Source organism: Ooceraea biroi, chromosome 1 (genome assembly GCF_003672135.1).
Source record: "Ooceraea biroi isolate clonal line C1 chromosome 1, Obir_v5.4, whole genome shotgun sequence".
Lineage (NCBI taxonomy): Eukaryota > Metazoa > Arthropoda > Insecta > Hymenoptera > Formicidae > Ooceraea > Ooceraea biroi.
In genome coordinates this window covers 16,122,086-16,142,101 of record NC_039506.1, presented here as the reverse complement: position 1 = coordinate 16,142,101, position 20,016 = coordinate 16,122,086, and the positions used below count along the sequence as shown (strand labels likewise).

The window sequence follows — 20,016 nt, the reverse complement described above, 5'->3', positions numbered from 1 at the left end:
CGACTCCATCGCTCGGAATTTTGCCGAAATGATCAAATGATTATCTTATCAGTCGCTTCGTCGTTTATTGACTAAAATAATTTACAACGTTTAGGTAGATTGTTGTGCGGATTTTACTTGCATTTTGCATTCTCACTCTTTGTACGGATCCTTCGGCTTGTAATCTTTACCGTAATCCTTGTACTCTTGGTAAGTCGGATAATTTCCTGGATTGGTGGGTTGAGAAGAGGTGGACTGAGTAGGGAGAGTTTCAGTAGCTACGTTGGAATATGTGTCTGCAAGCTTCGCAGCATTCTGTTTTTTAGTCATCGCTAATTGATAGTTAGCTTCAATTTCCTCTCGCGTTGGCGGATTTTTCCTGCGGTGTCTCAACCAAGCCTCCCATTCGGCAGGCAATTCCTGTTCAAAATCCTCTTTGTTCACTGGCACAAAGGATCGAGGAGGCCTATTGGGATGAGCAGGACGAGGTGGTTCTTCGTAATATTTTGTGCCATAATAATCCTCGCCTATCAGTTTACGTTGAATAGCTCGAGGTTTGAGTGAAGCTATGAAGTTGTTCCATATCATCACGAAGAGTCTGCGTTCCTTTGGCATGTTATTGCTGTGCTAAAAGAAGCCAATGAGTATATTATATAAAGTAGTGTATATATTTTTTAATATAATATATGAGATGAATATTTAATATTAAGTAGCAAAACAATAAAGAAAAAAGTATCAGAAATCCTCCAGAAAGAATTGCTTAACTTGATAGCAGATTATAACCTCAAAACGACATTTTCAAAATGTACATCACTAAAATACAGCGATGAACGATTGTTCTTTTAAACAAATTATAATGCTATATAATCAATATTATATATACAAATAATATTAATCAGTTCCAACTTACTCTTCGCTCAGAATACGAAAACTCAATTTGCCTTTAGGTTAAGTGACGAGCCATCTCCATCTGTATGGGAACAAGGTCGATTTTCAAGTCGCGCCTAGTTCCTAATAATTTGTCGCGTAACAAATCTAGTAATATCTTCTTCGACTGGATTGGCAGTACTGCAGGCGCGCCGCCATATCGGCCGAATGGGCAAAATGGCGGCCCAGCCTGTTGCCACGTCTAGAGAAAATCCCGGAGCAGCGGGCCCTGGCCGCGTCGATCACGGCACTGGCTGGCCGATACGTCACTTCCAGGCGTGGTGAAGTACGCGTCTCGTACGTGTACGAGCGATAAAACGCGGACGCGAGTGTGCGCGATCGCACGGTGGATGTCGGTGGGCAGTGCTGAAAATGGCCGTGTACGTGGACAGTTTCGCCGCTGAGACCGCCGATCCTCGATCCGAGGGATAGCTTCTGCGCGCGTCACGGCGGAACGCGATCTCTCGCACGCGCGCGCGCGCGTAAACGATACGTCACTCTCGCCCCCTCGATGGACGGACATTGCGAGACGGAACGGAGCGTTGTCGACCCGATTGCGGCTACATTCCGGCGGACACTGCAACAAGGGGGAAGCGAGCGGACGGTGGAATCGGGACTCGAATCCAGGACTCCCTAGCCTAGCATCACGTCGTGGACTCGTGGCGCCTGATCGCGCGTGTCAGAGGTAAGCGAACGGTGAAACGTACGCGTTCCGCGCAGTGCTGTTCCCTCAACGGTCTGTCTCGCTCCCTTATCTCGCTTGCTTATCGATAACGAAGGCTAGCGAAGGGACTGGTCATCGCGGTCGGTCGTCCGGTCTGAAGTTGCGCACGGACACGCGCACCGTCGGCACATCGTCGCCCGAAGCGAGGCACGATATCTCGCGAGTGCCTCTCTCTCTTTCTCTCGCTGCTCGCTGCCTGCATCGAGAGATCTGTTCCTTTTAATTGCACTCTTCTACACTCTCTGCGGCCGAGATGAAATCAGCCACCTTCAGACTCGAGGAAAAGGAGGAACGGATCGTAAGTAAGGCGCGTGAAGGATGCGGTCGCGAGACTCGTGCGTTCATCTGGCAAGACGTCAAATGAAACGCCTCGCGAGCCTCGTCCGCGAGTTACCTCGGGACCGTCGTCTGCCTCTCGCCGTCTCCCGGCCGCGCGTCAACGGCCGTGCGTACCCCCGATTCGCTTCCCGTGGCGCGCGGTGTGTGCACGCCCGGGGCGTGTTCTCGCGCGAGAGCTAACCGCTTTCGCGAGGTGCACACGTCGATACGCGCGCGCGAGCTGCGGCGCAGCGTCTCTGGAAGTCGGCCGAGCGGCGGCTCGCGCGTGACGACTGCGTCGTCGTCATCGTCATCATCATTATCATTATCATCATCGTCGTCGTCGTCGTCGTCGACGTCGATGCAGACGTGACCTAAGGTTACTTGTCAAAATTGTGTCAAACCGCGTGACCGAGCGTCAACACCTGTCGACGTTTCGCGTTCGACGTCTGTCCCCCTCTCTCTTTTTCTCTTTCTCTCTTCCTCTCTCTCTCGCTCTCTATCTTTCTCTGGTCATCGCTCGCCTCGTCCGTGCGTCCGTCCGCTCATTCGTGATTTCGTTCTTATCGCCCGTTACGCGCTGCCGTGCATCTACTCGCGAGGGCACTCGCGAAGCGATAAATCGTTCTACGGCTGCAACAGCAACCGCAGTCGAGGGCAGCGGCGATGTCCCATCGATCAGGACGAGGCGGGCGCACCGTTTCCAGCTTGTGCCAAAGAGGATTATCGTATTATCGCCTCCCGCGAACGCGTTTTTGCCCACGGTGCTCGCGCGCGTGCATCACGCGCTCGCTCGCTCACGTCGGCATTCCGATTAACGCCTAATCGAATTTTCCCCGTCTCTCCTGCAGGCGCGAGCCGACCGCACGTCCTGCGCTGCCCACACGAAACGCTCCTACGAGTGAGGAAACGTTCTGCAATCGGCGCATCTCACGCCTCCTCTTCCTCGTATGAGGAGAGACACGAAGACACCGAGCCGTGAAAGTGTTGCGGTCGAAAGTATCGGCCAGTCCAGCCACACGTTCGTGTGGCTTCGAGAATTCTGCTCGCCTCTGCTCACACGTTCTGCTTTCCCGCCCGCCCGTCGAAGGGCCGGAAGGGCGAACTGATAACCGCGACGAATAAGAAAATAGATTGTTGTAATAGTTGGTTCGGTAGCGGAGACTCTTGAATTTTTTCACCGTTGCCGCGTCATTTCTGGAGCAATGTTTGCTACGCGCTCCTCTTTGTTGATAGAGCTTATCGATCGCAGATAGTAGTTTTTGTCGAGCTTATCAGTGATATCTGAATTTTCTAGCATTCTCTTATCTCACGTCTCTCTGATTTGTAGAGCAATGTGGGTGCTGCATGTACGTGTTGTGTCCTCCAATTGTTCTCTCTGAAAAACACTGTTCGCCGAGTGTTTGCGGGACTTTCTATTGTACATACCTGCAGCACCTGACTTCTCATTTTCAATCAGCATAAAGATGGAGGTCTTGTCCGCAGGAATGTCGTTCTCCTGTCCTAGTTTTCTCCATCAATGGAATTTTCGCCACCGTGTCAGACCGTTAGGGACAGCCTAACACGTGCTGTCACGTGTGCATCGTGCTAATTAGAAAATATTTGTACACCCTAAAGCCCCGCGGGGAACCCGGAGTGCCCAAAGTGTGTCAGCGAGATAAATCAGTGAGGACGACACCGCGAGAGCAGCAGTGCACGGTCAGACGATGTAATGAATTATGTTCTTCTGTTCCAGAAGTCGATGCATTATTCATCGCGCATATAATTACCGAAGATCGTCAGCAATGGGTCGCGCTCGTCTTCTTATCTGCACCGGCAGCGGTCCGCACCCGACGATCAATTAAGAAGCGCGACTCCGGAGTACGCAAAGATGCGGGAGTGGTGCGGCACAGTCCCCTGGTGCCCAGCCATCTAGGGATCTAGAAGAGACATCTGCGCCCACACAGGAAGCTGTTATCCTGCGATGAAGTAGACGTTGCAGCAACGTCCGACTGTGCGCAGAGTGCTGGAAGTGTCCCTTTAAATGCGCCACGTGTCACAGTGCCGTGGAACGACAGTTTACTGAATTCCGCTGCGCGCCGAGCGAAAATTATATTTGATTGCCGGCTCGATAGCGCGTTTGTTTGGTAGCCACACTTTGTACAGAGTGTCGCAGAGTGTCGTTGAGGATTTCTCGATTGTGCGTTCAAGTTACGTAGTAGTCCAGTGTCTGAGTGTACGTGCGTTTACGTTGCAACGCGGCCGGCAGAATGTCGTTCTTGTCGAATCTGAAGAAAGCGTTCCACTTCGGTGGCAACGACGCGAAGAAGAAGAAGCTCTACAACAACATCAAGATGGACTGCAACCCGGAGGAGTTCTGGGAGATGGTGGGTGAACTCGGAGACGGCGCGTTCGGCAAAGTCTACAAGGTAATCATAGAATATCAGAAAAAAATCAGACTCGAGAGTCCGTCAAGTTTGCGCTGCCGTTCTGTTAGAGTTGTATTTTTGAACAACCGTTTTGCCGTTCGCTTCAGGCGCAGCACAAGCAGTCCAACTATCTTGCCGCTGCAAAAATGTGCGCACTCGAGGGCGAGGACGATCTTAGCGATTTTATGATTGAGATTGATATCTTGTCGGAGTGCAAGCATCCCAACATCGTTGAGTTGCACGAGGCCTATTTCATTGAGGGGAAATTATGGGTACGTTGCTTTATTTCCGAGAAGATACTTTGTAATCGCAAGCAGAAACTCCTTGTTAGCGAATTAAACGATCATTTTTATTTATGTAATTGCTTTAAAAAAAAAAACGCTTTTGTAGATGTTAATTGAATACTGCGACGGTGGTGCTGTTGATTCCATAATGGTCGAGCTGGAGAAAGCACTGACCGAGATGCAGATAGCGTACATCTGCCAACATATGACGAAGGGTCTTGCCTTCCTGCACAAGTCCAAAGTCATTCACAGGGACTTGAAGGCAGGAAACGTCTTGCTGACCATGGCCGGGGGTGTTAAAATAGGTAAATGCCTGAGAAGTGGACCTAGATATAATTTCTCTACGATTTCTTAAAAATATTATGAATAACATGGGCTTTTGTTTTCGATCGTAGCTGATTTTGGAGTATCCGCAAAGAACAAGCATACTCTGCAGAAGCATGATACGTTTATTGGTACTCCTTACTGGATGGCACCCGAGGTGGTCCTGTGCGAAACGTTTCGCGACAATCCTTACGACTTTAAAGTGAGTGGTTCTTGCAAATGAATGTCTTGAACCTTGCTTTGCTGCAAGACTGCAAACAATCAAGCGTAAACTCGACTTTTCTAGGTGGATATCTGGTCTCTTGGTATAACTCTGATAGAGTTTGCACAAATGGAGCCACCGAACCACGAAATGTCGCCGATGCGAGTGCTACTTAAAATACAGAAAAGCGATCCGCCGAGGTTGGATCAGCCGGGGAAATGGAGTAAGGAATTTAATGATTTTATAGCTAAAGCACTTATAAAGGACCCGACCTCACGACCCAACGCTGACGATTTGTTAAGACATCCGTTCATAAGCCGAAATTTAGATTCAAAGCCTGTCAGGGATTTGTTGCTTGAATATAAGGCGGATGTTGTCGAAGAGGAGCTGGTAGATGACGAAGCGGAGGTAGGTTTCATTCTTTATCATGCGTTCCCTTATTTCCGTCACATGTACATGTTAATTATGCGGATCACACGCAACTGAAGCTCGATCTAATTATTACACTTGGAGAAATTCGCGTAAAACTGATTACAAATTATGTATAGAAACATTTTTTTTATACACGAAAACTACAGTCACGTATTGCCAATCCATTCTTGCATGATCTTTTAAAGAAAATCTAACACGTGCTTCTCATAAAAGATGACTCTAACGATTTTACGTTAGCGTAGTTGCATTCGGATTGCATAAACGATATTCGACACCGGGACTTGACTTTCTTTTTTCACGAAAGAATGCGTTCTAGTGCAAGAATAATTAACACATCTTAACACGGGTAGCATGGTAGACTCCACTTGATTACTCGGGTAGTTATGTAAAGCAGCTTCTGATAATGCAGAATTAACATGTATCACACGTTGTTACATGCTTCCGTTATTATAGAAGGCGAAAAAAACGAAAAAACACAGAGAACAGTATCAGCGAATTGGTAAGCTGCTTCTGAATGAAGCGTATCGTCCAGTCCCTGTTCATTTGTAAACAAATATAAACTGCTAAAAAATGCTGATGATGAGATGTCGCATCGATTAAAAGACCAGTAGTTTCGATAAGCGTTTCTGAAAGACCAAGGACACTCTATCTATAGATTCTTAAACGAGATATAACTATTCGTGCTTATATGTAACCATGCATGACGTGATCACCTTATCCGAGTATTCCGTACAATGATGTAATGTTGCATGCGTCGAAAATTAAATTCTGATCCGTTGTACACTTCCGTTCTCCACTTTGATATCAATCAAGAGATGAAGGTCGAGAAATACACGTAGGATTTCATGAGTATTGTTAGATTATCTCGTGTGCACAAAATATGTTGTCGTCATGATGAATGTGCTGTGATAATGTGGTTACTTTGGCTGTGCATGCGGTTCTCCTGGGCCTCGCCAGCCTCATTACCCCAATACGTGTCAGGTTAGTGGCTTGTGCTGCTGAATTGTATGATCGATTGAACCCCTATGATCGAGCCACGTAACACTCGTACGTGAACTCGGATGGATATGATGTACTATGTATGCCAAAGTGTGACAAAGATGTTTCACGAGATTATCATCTCTCCCCTATTTTTAGTTTTCTGTCTCGTGACTTTCTTTAATTTTTCTTATTTTTTCGCGTATGACGGTACATTTCTCCAACTTCCGATTTGTCAACCTTATCATCGATTTATATCTCTGTGTATCTAGCTACATGTTGTTCAATTTACATACTTGTGGTATTGAGTAGTCTCGTAAAGAAGCAGATCCCCCTCTTTCCGTTTTGTATATTCCTTCGCGAGTAACGTGCACGTCGACATTTCAGGAGCAGCGCACGTCTCAGCTTCCCCTGGAGCTGGATCAGATCACAGATGACTCCGCCCCTGCGCGTCCTGATGCTGATGTTAAAAGTGAGTGTCACAAATCGCGTTTAATCTTAATAAAATGCGGCATCGTCAAACGTGTATCGTAATAATGATCTTCCTCGTTTATTCGTAGTCGCCGAAAAGGAGAATCTCGTGGCAGTGCCCGCGAAGAAGGAAGAAAGCCACAAGCGCGAGATCAATCGGGATGGCGAGAAGGAGGACAAGAACAAGAGATTACGTAAGGCTGAGTCCAAGGAGAACATACAGCCCCCTGCCGAGAAGAAGCAGGTACGTTTGACGTAATTGCACAGCTTATTAAACAACGGCTTATCGTCGTGTTGCATAAGGAACACATGTATGCTAATAAGTGTGTGTGTATGAATTATTCGCGCAGGCACCTAAGCCACCGAGCGAGACAAGCGAGCGTAGATTATCTCGAGATAAAGGGCCGGCGCCCCCGCCGCCGCCCATGCGTCAAGACAGCGAGGAGAAGAAGAAGAAAGACGACGAGAACGTCGTGAAGGACATGGAGAAAATTAACGCCACGAAACCGGCGGACAAGAATCAGAAGCCTATCGAAGACAAACTGCAAAGCAATAAATTGTCGCACGAGAAGATGGCAGATCAACAGGCGAATGTTAAGGAGCCGAGAAACTTGGAGATGGAGGATCAGATGCAAAACGAACTGAATAGTTCCGAGAAGATGAAGAAGTCCGAGAGCGAAGAGAGCGGCAAGCTCTTCGATAATATAAAGCGATTCGAAAATCAGCAGAAGCTGATGAACAATAAATCGAGCCCGGCTTCGAGGAAGCAATTGAGCGTGAACGAGAAACGCAAGTCGGCACCTGTGAAGCCGGAGATGATCGAGGACTTGTCGAAGATTATATACAATAAGCAGTTATCTCTAGAGGATAAAAACGGGTAAGTATCTTCGTTTACTTTATTAATGATGCATTCGGATGTTAAGTTTGAAATCTGAAAAGTACTATTTATCGCGAAATAATATTTTAATTTTTAGAACAAAGAATAAGTTGTCGTCCGTCGATGACGTAACGAATTACGAGTTGCCATCCCGCGAGAAGGAGGACTACAAGAGCCTGGAGGAAAAGCGAAAGTCCGTCGGCGAGAAACTCAACGCCGTGTTGGAGAAACGATTGTCCATGGACGCGGGGAAAAGGAAGAGCGACGGCTCCATGGACACGTCAAAGCACATATCTGTCGCGTCGACGTTCCTGTCGGAGAAGAACAAGAACGTTAAAGCCAATTCGACGGAGGACATCAAGACGCAGTTTGGCGTCGCGAAGACTGAGAGTCCCGTGAAGAGCCGTAGCGCGGGATCGTCCAGGAACGACTCCCTGGAGAGCTTCTCGGACGAGTTGCACACTAAAACGGATAGCGCTAAGACGGAATACAGTCAGGAGGACACGGTGAGCGACGACAAGAGCTCGGAGAAACAGGATTCGGGTATTAACGTGTCGGTGATCACGTCGACGCCGATCAGGAGCAGAAATGGCTCGAGGAGGAACAGCGGGGACAACATAGTAGTCATTACTGGTAAAACTGATATAGCTCATATTATAAACAATTTATAAATATATTACATTACATTTATTATAATTATATTTTACATTATATTTATTATAATTATAACACATTTGCTAATTTTATTATTTCATGCTACAGATATTTACTCTTCTTACATATTTATATCATTTGTTATAGGAAAAGCTCAACCTGAGCAAGAAGTACGCTTAAACACATCGACCGTTCGTATCACTGCCGATTTGCCAGACATGTCGAACAGTCTGGCAAGTAATATAAGTCAGGTAACCGTCGTGACGACGCATCCGCCTGTGTTGGTGGATGCGCCGTCGGCAGCAACAGCGGCGGCGGCGGCGACGACGACGACGCCTCTCTCACGTCGCACTTCTCCGACGTCGGAAGTCGTTATCGTTGCCAACGAGATGAACAAAACGCAGGTAAACGACAATTCTATCGACGACGACGCGTTCCCTAGTCTGGACAGCCTGGAATACACGCCGCAGGAGCAGCCTATTGTACTTACTGACGTGTCTAAGAAAATTGGCAAGAGGCTGGACGAGTCAGAGGTGATCATAGTGAGTCCGATCGTGGAGCTGCAAGATACGAGTCACGTGTCGGTAGTCACCGTCGGCGATGACAGGGAGCAAGTGAAGGACTCGTCGATATCCAAGAAGCACAACGTTATCCGCACCGGTTCGTCTCACAGTGATTTGAGCTCGAACGAGAGATCGAGCCTGAAGAGCGACAGTGGAGACGAAGGCAGCAAGGTGACAGTTGCCAGCGCAGCAGCAATCGACTCGCCGGACGCGGACGATTACGAGAGAAACGCGAAGAAGGTAAACGGACTGATCAAGAACGAGATGCCGCATCACGCCGAGGACAGAATCGTCAAGACGGTCAAGTCGAAAGAGGTCAACGTCAAGGGTTTCGGCAAGGAGAAACGCGTCTCTCCGGACAGCTTCGAGGGTTCCAGGTCTCAGAGCGACTCCAGTTCCATAAGATCACATACGCCGAGCAAGAGCATCGATCGCTCGGACGCCGAGTCCATCTCGACGACGATCAGCCAAGATAGCAGAGAATCGAACAAGGAGAATCGCCTGAATCAGACTCAGCATACGGAGGTCGACGAGGAGGTCGTCCTGCGCCGCAAGCCGGACTACAATCGCGAGGTATCCCGACCGACCAGGACGAAGGAGGACATACAGATGATGAATCTGAAGAAGAAGACGAGGAAGCGCACGAGGAAGTTCGAGATTGACGGCGTAGTTGTGACGACAACGACCTCGAAGGTGATATATGGCGACGACGAGAACGGCAAGGTGTACGACGATCAGATATTCCGGAAGCAAGAACTGCGGGAGCTGAAGATGCTGCAGAAGATGGAGCAGAAGCAATTCCAGGACCTGGCGCAGAAGGCTCAATTCAACAAGGACCAGCAGGAGAAACGTTTCGAGCAGGAACGCCAGCTGTTGGAGCGTAGCGCCGAGGCGGACCTGGAGACTCTCGCCAGGCAGCAGAGACAGCAAATCGAGCGTGCCGAGGCGCAGCAGGAGGTCGACTTGCGACTGGCGTCCAAGAAGATCCGCAGCGAGCAGGAGAGGGAGCTCAAGCAGTTCCGGGAAGGCCTGAAGCAGGAACTGAGACTGCTCAAGCAGGAGATCGACCTAATGCCAAAGGACAAACGAAAGAGTGCGTTCAAGATACGGAAGGAGAAGCTCGAGGCGGAACACGAGGAGCGCGAGAAGCTGTTCCTGGAGAAGCTGAACGAGAGTCACGAGATGTCGTTGAGGCGACTGTCGGACGGTCACCGTGAGAAGATCGCGCTGATGGAGAGGCAATTCCTGCAACAGAAGCAGCAGCTGATGCGCGGCAGGGAGGCGGCGATCTGGGAGCTAGAGGAACGGCAGATACACGAGCGGCAGCAGCTGCTGAAGAGGCAACTCAAGGATGTATTCTTCCTGCAGAGACACCAGATGCTGATACGACACGAGAAGGAGCTCGAGCAGATGAAGAGGATGAACCAGAGGAAGGAGGAGGAGCTGATCAAGCGGCAAACGGTCGAGCGCAGGAATCTGCCGAAGAGGATCCGCAACGAGATGAAAGCGCGCGAGATGATGTTCCGGGAATCGATGAGGATCTCGATGTCGTCGGTGCTTGCGCCAGATCCCGACGCCGAGCGCGAGAAACTGAAAAAGTTCCAAGAGAACGAGAAGAAGAGATACCGTGCGGAGCAGCAGAGATTCGAATTGAAGCATTCCAGACAGCTGGAGGAGGTGCGTGCCCAGAGCGACGCGACGATCAAGGAGCTGGAGCAGTTGCAGAACGAGAAGCGGAAGATGCTGATGGAGCACGAGACGCTCAAGCTGAAGGAGCAGGAGGAGGCTTACGGTAAAGAGCTCCGTGAGTGGAAAGCGCATCTTAAACCCCGCAAGCAGGTAAATACACGAAGCTCGGATGGGTAGCACTATCTCGAGATTTTTTTCCCCCCCTTTTGTCTTATCTTATCAATGTCTCTTGGGTGCAAATATCGATCTTTGACAACGCCTGGTAGTAAACGCCTCGTAATTTTTCTATTTGGTTCAGCAGCAGTTTGTGCTTTTTTTTACTTTCAAAATTTACGTTTCATCTTTTATGCATCTGCAACAGTGTGAGAAACTTAGTCGGAAGATCCGGCGCAAACCGACGCGGGACCGCCAGGATCGCGGGGCCGCAGACGCAATCTCGTTCTATAATTCTCGCAGTAAACATATCCGCTTACGCATCCAGCTAGCGTCGCTTTGCGCGGAGCTTCATCTGCATGACTAATCACATTAATAAAACGAAGTCGTTGCAACAATCGAGATAAAGAGAAAGAGTTCGAAGGAACGAGAGATGCAAGAGTGCGATAGAGAGAGATGTCTCTCTCTATCCATAATACTGATTCGATAGAGAACTCGCGATTAGAGTCGTTTGAACACTCAATAACATTGAACCGAGTCCCGACATGAGTCTGACATAAGCCTTGATCTACTTGTTATAGAAGGTAGAAGCTGATCTGGCGGCTGATATGGAAGCATTGGAAAAGCGCTACCAAGACTATTTGCCTTCTTCTGGTCTTAGTGGTCTCTCTTTTCCCTTTTTCGACTATTCTAAAATCGTAATTACCGACACTTGGCGGAGATCTCCACGCTTACCACGCTCCACTCCTACCTCCCCGTCTTTCACCATACCCAGGGTGTCGCTAAAGATCAACGGGTCGGACTCGGGCACCCTCGTGTCGAACGGCATGTTCCCACGAAGCTACTCCAAACCGGATCTAGTGCCGCCCTCCCGTAGATAGTATCCGCTTAGATCCTTGCTGACGCATCACACGTGCTTAAGGAAGTTTTAAACGCACACAACATGTGCAGAACACCGTGATGCGCGTACGCGTTAACTCTTCTTTATGTCTTGTCGAAGATGTAGAATAACGAGCGCGAGCGCGTACGCGTACACCAGTTCCCAAGTCTTTTCCTGACTTACATGCAAACCCCTTGAGCTTCATGTGTGCCGTATGCATGCAATTGGTATGTACTCTCGTCTTAACAATCTCTACTAACAGTAAAATTTAATAATAGTGCCTAACATTATAATGTAATTTTTTTGCGTCACTGTTTTGAGCCAAACTGCTTATGTACACTAATTCACGGGTAATCAATAACAATAATAATAATAATCTTATCCGCTTGTAACTTGCTTTAATGTTAACGCAATAGTTAATTGGATTTCTATTTATATCAATCGTTGTAGGTGTATGTGTGTATATATTTTTGGATTGAATGCAATATATATTTTTTTTATGCAGTTATCCAGGTAGCTAGTATATAATTTAGAAAATTAATAGATAACTTCTGTACAAAATTTACGCGGCACATGTACGCTCGATGAGAATGTATTATAAAAAACGGTAGATTAATTTATATTTTTTTCACGAATTATCATGAGGATTAGGGAAAAACGCGCGCAGCCAATTAAATTAAACGAGCTTCCTGATATCTCGAATTTAAATTAAACTGAAAACGTTTTGGTTGTGTGAATGTACATATACGTGTATGTATGTTAGTGTCCCCGTTTTCTCTCACTTCCATCCGCAACTGCGCGACTTTCCGTTAATTTGCAGTTAATTAGAAAAAAATCAGAGAGAGAGAGAGTTCAGGAAGATAAACTATTAATTAATTCGAATCTAATGCATATTAATGTAGAATTGGGGTTTAGTATTATCAAGGGGGATTATTAGACAATAGTTGAAATAACACAGCTAAGAAGATTAATGTAATTCGTTGAGTATCTTATTTTTTTTTAGAATCATATGTGTTAGAATTTCACTGTACCACATTGTAGTTCCATCCGTGTAATTTCGGTGTAATTGTAAAAGTCGTAAAAGTATGTCGCTTAATCACGAGCTTAAATATGGCTAAATCTGGAGATAACAGGGTAAGTGTGGTCACCGTGGGCTATGTGTTAGACTTAGTAAAGTAACGCGTAACGTACGGTCTCCTGAAGGGTCCTATACCTATGATCGTCTGATGGCGTCTACGCTAAGCTCGTACATTACAGTATCCTCGCTTAGAAACGCGAAAAAGACCTTATAGAGAAATCCCGATAAAGCTAGAAAGAGATTCCACGAGTTGGATTTCGCGAAGCCGTGTACAAAGTAGCCACAAGGTTAGTCTATAAATATTGTTGTAAAATATTGTGGTCGTGTCCATCACGTGTTTCCTGCAGATATTCTGTAAATACAAGACACGTTCACTTGTTTCGTACGCTTTTTTCTCCGTCTCTTAGATTTAAGCGCTGCCTCATCACTAATCTAGTCACCCGGTTGGAACATAAATTTGTTCGGTTTTTTTTAACAAAATTAATTAGCAGGAATCTGCGTAAAAAAATGTAGCTTGAACAATTGTCCTTTCTCTTCTATGACTTTTGATCATCCTTCAGGCAGTTTGCTAATTTCGACTGTTCTCGAATTTCTGAGCGAAGTAAATTCGTTCGAACAGATTTGTGTTCCAATATTATTATCTAGATTTTAATCTTGTAGAATCTAATACATGATAATAATAATAATAATCATCTAACTTAGATTAATCTTTGTACCGATCGTAATGTCTCTTGCTCGCGTTGCAGAAACTTGAAGAACAGTTCGCGTTACAGTTGGAGGAGCAGGAAGCGATTTACGGGCCCAGTGCAATACCGTTGTGCTTGCCGGCCGATCTTCCCGACCTGACGCACCACACGACCGAGTCGACGCGTAGCTCGTTGTCTTCCGTAAGCGAGGGCTGAGGCGGCGTCCCAAGGAGTTATACGAGAGAACGTGTACATAGCTTTGCGTAACTTCGCATTCAGGCGTCTCCGCAGCGTGCACGTGGGACAGACAATCGGCGTGTCTCCGCGCGCCGATCGTCACCTACGGCTCACGTACGTGTATATATACATATCGCGACACTCGTCCTAGAACTGAATACTTTTTTTCTAGCTGGACGTGGGCGCGTGACTCCGTGTCGTCCGTACGTGTGAATAAATAATCGAGCCACTCGGGAGTAGCGGCGGTGTTTCGAAATCTTTTACTCGTTTGCGATTCTTGGCTGTCGTCGAGACGCGAAGTAACGGCGCGGCGTCGTTGAAGCAGAGAGCACCGTTTAACCGAAATTCAACCGAAACGCAATAATAGCCCGCAATGATACCAGGCTCTCGAATCTGGACGCAGGTACTACTCGGCGAATGCTATACCGAAGAAGCCAGTTCACGTTTGATACTAGAATTATACCTTGTTCGAAATGTGTCTGTATAAATTGTTATATATTTATATACTTTGATAGCGATATGCGCACGCATTGGTACACTTAAATTAATCCGCCCAATACCCAAGACCCGCGGTCTTACCGCGAAACGCGAAAGACATGAAATACTCGGTCGAGGGGTGCCGAGCGCGTCCCTCGCACGTGTTGCCTACGGTGTAAGAACGTTAATCACGTCTGTTAATGCCAATTTAACCGGTAATTACTTTGTAAGGGAGGATAATCCATCGCGACCACGTTGTTATGTATGTACGTATGTTTATAGGGAAGCTGCGTAACGTTTTACAGTTACATACAATCCACAAGCATGGAATGTATATTTTCGACATTTCGTATCTCGAGGAGCCGTAATACCAATTCGGTGGACACGATCGCGGCACCGTTTGGGGACACAAATCGGAAATTTGCAACGTTACGTTTGTTTATACAGTAGCGCGGTAGCGTTAGGCGGCAAGTAATATAAATCGCCCGACTTGTTTTAAATGATTATGATTTTGAGAGAAGAGGTATTACATATACATATATATATATAGTGAAAGAGAGAGAGAGAGAGAATCGCTGGATGTACATGGTAAACGTCATGTAATAATGTTAAGCCGTAGTCACCATGTTCGGTTATATAGTTACGTTATTTATAAAAAAAAGTTTATAGTAGCAACGCGAGTATTCTACTTCAGACAAATATTTTAGTAAATATCGGTAAACTCGAATTACTTTGTTCCTTGATCCTTGCGCTGTTTCTCTCAAATACGTAAAGTGGAAAGCGACAGATTCCCGAATTGTTTACTGTAGATCGTACCATCATCAAAATGCATCGATGTGGCAAACGATTGTAGCATATATTTTCCAAATTTGTAATTGCCTAGAGAACATGTATGTTCGAACACGCGCGCATTTCCTGCGAGGAATTTGTTTATTCAAATTAAAGTGAAATTAAAAAATTCTGAGTACGTAGGAAGGATTTGATGAATTAGATGAATCATAGAAGGAACAAAGTAATCTGGTTTTACAATTGCACTAAAAATCAAAGGATAACACCAAATATACATACATTGTACGTTTGCATGGCTGTGTAGCCTGATGACGTTCTAGAGAATCTCTCTTTAATGCATACTTAAAACGAGCATGCGTGGCTAATGCGAGTTGTAGATAAAGATTACTTGTAAAAAATATCTTTTTTTTTATTGTAAATTACTTCTCGCTACAACGTTAATTAGTTTTGATGTGCAGGATGTCTCCCGAATTTGTTAAACGTCCCCTTCGATCGACCACTTGTTTAATCGCCTCAACATTATTTTTTCTGAAAAGAAAAGATAAAAAGCGGGAGACGCAGTAAAGATGAGACATCCTGCATGTACGTTTCGATTTGTTTCGAGGAGTTTCGTGTACATAGTATTCCGATGAATTGCTTAAGTATCGAGGAACTGTAATCTAGTATGAATATCATGTTGCAATGATTCACTGAGAAACCAGGTTTTCTTTCCTTCATCAATAAATACCGTGTATATCTCGTCTACGTCACTAATCATTAAACAATTCTCTTAACATTACGAACCATTAAGACTCGTTAACGCGACAAGTATTTGAATTTGGATTACTTATCAATAAACAATATTTAATTATTTAGTGCCCTTAAAATAGTTAATAGTCTAATAGTGTAGCGAAACATCATTGAGTAGATAAATTTTTAAACTTTGAATATCCCGCGTTGTTGACCAATCGGCTAGTTTACACTAAACTTTCGAAAATCTTTATTAGTTATTTAGTGAATTTAATAATCACATACGAATGTAACTTTAGCTTGATATCACCATCCTGATTGGCACATTCGTCTCGGTCTGATCAAATCAGGTGCATTCTCGATCGTTCTCTTTCTCCCATCGTGTCATTGGTTCATTGAAAACGCGCCATTCCTCCGAGCGCTTCATGGCACATCTCGTTCATTATTATCCTTCCGGTTAACGCGGCGGCATTACATAGTGGTCGGTGAGTCGCGTGAACGTTAATCGCGTGCAATCGGGCTCAAATGCATGAAAATTGAACGAAATTTTAGATAAATGATAATCTGTAAAACTTGTATTTATACGCCTTAAGTTTATTTTCCATGTATGTAACAACAATTGTGATCGTTCGGCGTTTTTGCATCGAGGTGCTACGCATAACCTAACCTTCGTTGCGTTTTGTTTGAGCCTTGTGCGTAGCCACGCGTCGATCGATATTGTGAACTGTATCGGTGCGAAAATATCGGGAAAAAAATGAGATTGTCACAAGGAACGATTGATCTTCGTTGCAGGATCCGCGAGAATGAAGCGTAACCCACTGGTGACTTCCTCGCGCAGGAAGAACAGGAAGAGGCACTTCACAGCGCCTTCCCACATCAGGCGGCGGCTCATGTCCGCACCTCTGTCCAAGGAACTGCGACAAAAGTACAATGTACGGTCCATGCCGATCCGTAAGGATGATGAAGTGCAGGTGAGTCGATCGTAACTTCAAGGTTTATCATGCCAGTGCAAACAAAATGCTGACGTGCACGTTTTATTGCCATGCACGTTGCCATGTTCATAGTAATATTACTGTTTGCTAAAATGTTTACATATTAATAATTTAATGCGCAAATATACATTTTTTTGCAATTGCGAGCATCATCCGAGTACATAGCAAAATTAGTCTCGCAAGTCAATTGTGTATTTTAATATCTGGAATTATTCGCTACGTTTGCACAAATAAATTTCCATTTTTATAATCAAAGTTTTTGTTTAAAAAAAATATATCAAAATGTTAAGCATGTGTGTCTCATTTTAACTTGTAATTTCCGTTTTAAAGGTAGTACGTGGTCACTACAAGGGCCAACAAGTAGGAAAGGTGGTCCAAGTATACAGGAAGAAGTTTGTCATATATATCGAGCGAATTCAGCGTGAAAAGGCAAACAGTGCCAATGTATACGTTGGTATTGATCCTTCCAAGGTAGGAACATTCAATTATTGAATATGTTGACCGAAAATCATTAATCTAGCCAATATCCATGATGAGACATACCAAATCCATTCTCATAGTATTAGATAAATGGCCTGATTTTGAAACTCTGTGCAGGGTTTTCCTGCACACCAGTTGATAAATCTCGCTTGGTCTAATTAATGCAGAAAATATGGCGCTGACTTCACCCTGCTACTTTTTGATTCTCTGATCTTCGTTTTTGCGCAAATACTGACTGCGATCACGTTATCGTTCCAGACGGTTATTGTTAAGCTGAAAATGGACAAAGATCGTAAGAAGATCATCGATAGGCGAAGCAAGGGCAGGCTGGCCGCGTTGGGCAAGGACAAGGGTAAATATACGGAAGACGTGACGGCCGCTATGGAGACATCGTAAATTTTGCTATTTTATGGTTTATCAGAATAAAATATTAAGAACAAAGCTTCGAAGTGTTTTCTCACAGAAAAAAAGTCCCTTATATATACACATCCTACGCTAAAAATATCAATACGTTGCACATAGTATACAATAATAATATTATTATGTTTCACAAGCGCTATAAATATCTAGATAAAAATATAAATTTATTATATAATTAACCGCACAATATACAATCTCTTGTATATTGTAAAACTCGATCACATTATGGGATAACAAAAGATTCATAGAGTAACTTGCGCTTATAAATAATAAAACGCGAATAATACTTCTTGCTTATTGCTTCGAGATCGCGAGTGCTCGTAATATGTGCAGGAATAAATTGATAATATCTAAGTAGATATTGATCGTCGCCAGGATGTACTCCTCCGGCGAGAGGGTGTGCATTATCGCTTGCGTGTCGAAGATTATGAACAGGCAGAACAATAACGCGCCTCCAATGCTCATAGCGAGCTCTAGTGCAGTGCTCTGGACGAAGATCTGTATTAAGCCGCCAATCAGGAGGCACCAAAGTCCGATGAATAATCTGCAAATTAAAAGCAACGCAAATAATTACAACTGTTTAAAGGAAATAGTAAAAAAATCTATATTTAACAAATCAGGAAATTCGACAAACAAATTCCACGCTCACAAAATCGTACATGTACATAGAAAAAAAAGGTATACTCACCCGAATCCTAGGAATGAAAAGTCACGCTTGGTCTGGAAGGTGTAAGCCGTCAAGCCGAGCAAAACAGTCAACGTTATAAACAGAGCTTCCAGGACTAACGCGGTGTCGTACATGGACACTACGACCCCCACAGTGTAAGCTTGCACAAGAGTCTAAAAAATTTTCCAAATTTTTACAGTTACATACACAATGAAACGGCAAAGAACGAAAAATAAAACGGTGAATTCTGTGCCGTACTTACAAATGCACACAAAAGGACTAGATTGGCAGGATGATCCCGCCTCTTGATCAGCAAACCGACCAGGATTCCCATCGTCATGAAGAATGCTAGACCTATAGTCCATGGGCTGAATAAACAATAAACGAGTGATATATTGGACAATATTTTAAGAGAAATTGCAGCACATTTGCCTAAAAGCAGATGTCTTACTTGTTTTGTACATATAATTTCACAGTTGAGCTCATCATGAATACCGCACCCACTACAACCGTCATCAACAGTTGAATGCTCAACAAACCATATACCTTCCGCAAGAAACCTGCAAAAAGCACAATCTCAGCAATATTATGAGTATAAACTTGCCGAGATGCACTGTGTTCTGTTTACTGCTGGCAATAGCAAAATCATTCTGTCAAACAATGCCAGAGTGTCAAAATGGAACAAAAAAATTCTGTCAGCACTGAGAGTATAATAATAATAATAATAAATATTATTATTATAATGGAGAACACAGCTAAAATCTTTTTAAATTATTGCAGATACATTTTATAATAATACAATGCTACAATATTATGTCATAAGATTCTGCGATTCTGGACAACAAGAAACATATGTCAATCTGGAACTTTGCAATATTGTACAATACAATTACCCATTCGTATGTTGATGTCCGCATTATGCACATTGTTTCTGTACGCAAAATCATTTTGTATTTCGTGATCGTCCCGTTCCTTGCCGCCTCGTTCTACATCTTCCTCGAGCAATATCAACGGTACAGTAGCCATTTTTATGCTTCTGAATAAACAATTTGGAGCAATATTAGCAAACTGGATAATTTGTGTGAAGGAAGTTACGACTGCATTTCACGTGCCACACATATGAAGTTCTACTAAGAGAAGAAAAGCAAATAATCGACAGTATTACGTATAATCGCTTCTACGATATCTTATCGTCGCGTGACAATATTTATGACAAACGGCGAAGTGACAGCCATGTCTGAAATATTCACAAAACGACAATTGCATATGATTACTTGACAAAATTGGGAAAACGTACTTTCACTCTGTTCTGATGGTCCTCAAGATGGAATTTAAATAATCAAGTTCGATATACGTGATGTTTCAATAAACATCAATTACTTGACATCGTTGCTGTACGCAACTTGATCGAAGAAACAGATGTGCAAACGTCTTTCATAAAAATTATCTGTCTGATAAAGCGCCATCTAAACCGCGGTGCATACAGTAGCGCAACTGCGCGACGTATTGGAAGCATTTTTGACGCGATGTTGCCAGATTTTGTCGAATCAAGTTTTTGCTTCGTCAAATTCTGCCAGATCTTTCCGAATCTTTTAGGC

At 44.7% G+C, this 20,016-nt stretch overlaps 4 protein-coding genes across 12 annotated transcripts; 2 read left to right on the top strand and 2 right to left on the bottom strand.

The window, feature by feature from the left end:
• Positions 1-48: 48 nt before the first annotated feature.
• On the bottom strand, positions 49-1,036 carry LOC105274917 (NADH dehydrogenase [ubiquinone] 1 alpha subcomplex assembly factor 2). Its single transcript, XM_011331400.3, has 2 exons — positions 890-1,036; positions 49-606 (listed from the first exon to the last, which is right to left on the bottom strand). Exon 2 carries the CDS (start codon positions 592-594, stop codon positions 133-135), a length of 462 nt encoding a protein of 153 aa, XP_011329702.2. The 5' UTR covers positions 595-606; positions 890-1,036; the 3' UTR covers positions 49-132.
• Positions 1,037-1,118: 82 nt separating this feature from the next.
• On the top strand, positions 1,119-15,872 carry LOC105274918 (serine/threonine-protein kinase 10). 8 transcript variants are annotated; one of them, XR_893144.3, is made up of 14 exons: positions 1,122-1,591; positions 3,684-4,356; positions 4,464-4,628; positions 4,747-4,945; positions 5,036-5,166; positions 5,251-5,574; positions 6,964-7,048; positions 7,137-7,291; positions 7,398-7,924; positions 8,022-8,557; positions 8,726-10,980; positions 11,565-11,681; positions 13,688-13,978; positions 14,037-15,872. XR_893144.3 is itself a non-coding variant. In XM_011331405.3 (13 exons), exons 2-13 carry the CDS (start codon positions 4,198-4,200, stop codon positions 13,841-13,843), a joined length of 4,809 nt encoding a protein of 1,602 aa, XP_011329707.1. In that variant the 5' UTR covers positions 1,122-1,591; positions 3,684-4,197; the 3' UTR covers positions 13,844-15,872. The 8 variants fall into 8 exon arrangements, 7 of the variants coding, with proteins under 7 accessions (XP_011329705.1, XP_011329704.1, XP_011329707.1 ...); XM_011331405.3 differs by having other exon boundaries at positions 13,688-15,872; XM_011331407.3 differs by lacking the exon at positions 14,037-15,872 and having other exon boundaries at positions 1,125-1,591; positions 11,565-11,646; positions 13,688-13,829.
• Positions 15,873-16,237: 365 nt separating this feature from the next.
• On the top strand, positions 16,238-17,772 carry LOC105274915 (60S ribosomal protein L26). The gene is made up of 4 exons (XM_011331398.2): positions 16,238-16,344; positions 16,652-16,830; positions 17,182-17,322; positions 17,590-17,772. Exons 2-4 carry the CDS (start codon positions 16,663-16,665, stop codon positions 17,725-17,727), a joined length of 447 nt encoding a protein of 148 aa, XP_011329700.1. The 5' UTR covers positions 16,238-16,344; positions 16,652-16,662; the 3' UTR covers positions 17,728-17,772.
• On the bottom strand, positions 17,727-19,887 carry LOC105274916 (protein lifeguard 4). Of its 2 annotated transcripts, none has more exons than XM_011331399.3 (6): positions 19,716-19,885; positions 19,312-19,454; positions 18,870-18,978; positions 18,681-18,786; positions 18,440-18,591; positions 17,727-18,295 (listed from the first exon to the last, which is right to left on the bottom strand). In XM_011331399.3, the coding sequence occupies exons 2-6, from the start codon at positions 19,442-19,444 to the stop codon at positions 18,046-18,048; spliced, it is 750 nt and encodes a 249-aa protein (XP_011329701.1). In that variant the 5' UTR covers positions 19,445-19,454; positions 19,716-19,885; the 3' UTR covers positions 17,727-18,045. The 2 variants fall into 2 exon arrangements, with proteins under 2 accessions (XP_011329701.1, XP_026828364.1); XM_026972563.1 differs by having other exon boundaries at positions 18,046-18,295; positions 19,312-19,548; positions 19,716-19,887.
• Between the last annotated feature and the right edge of the window lie 129 nt (positions 19,888-20,016).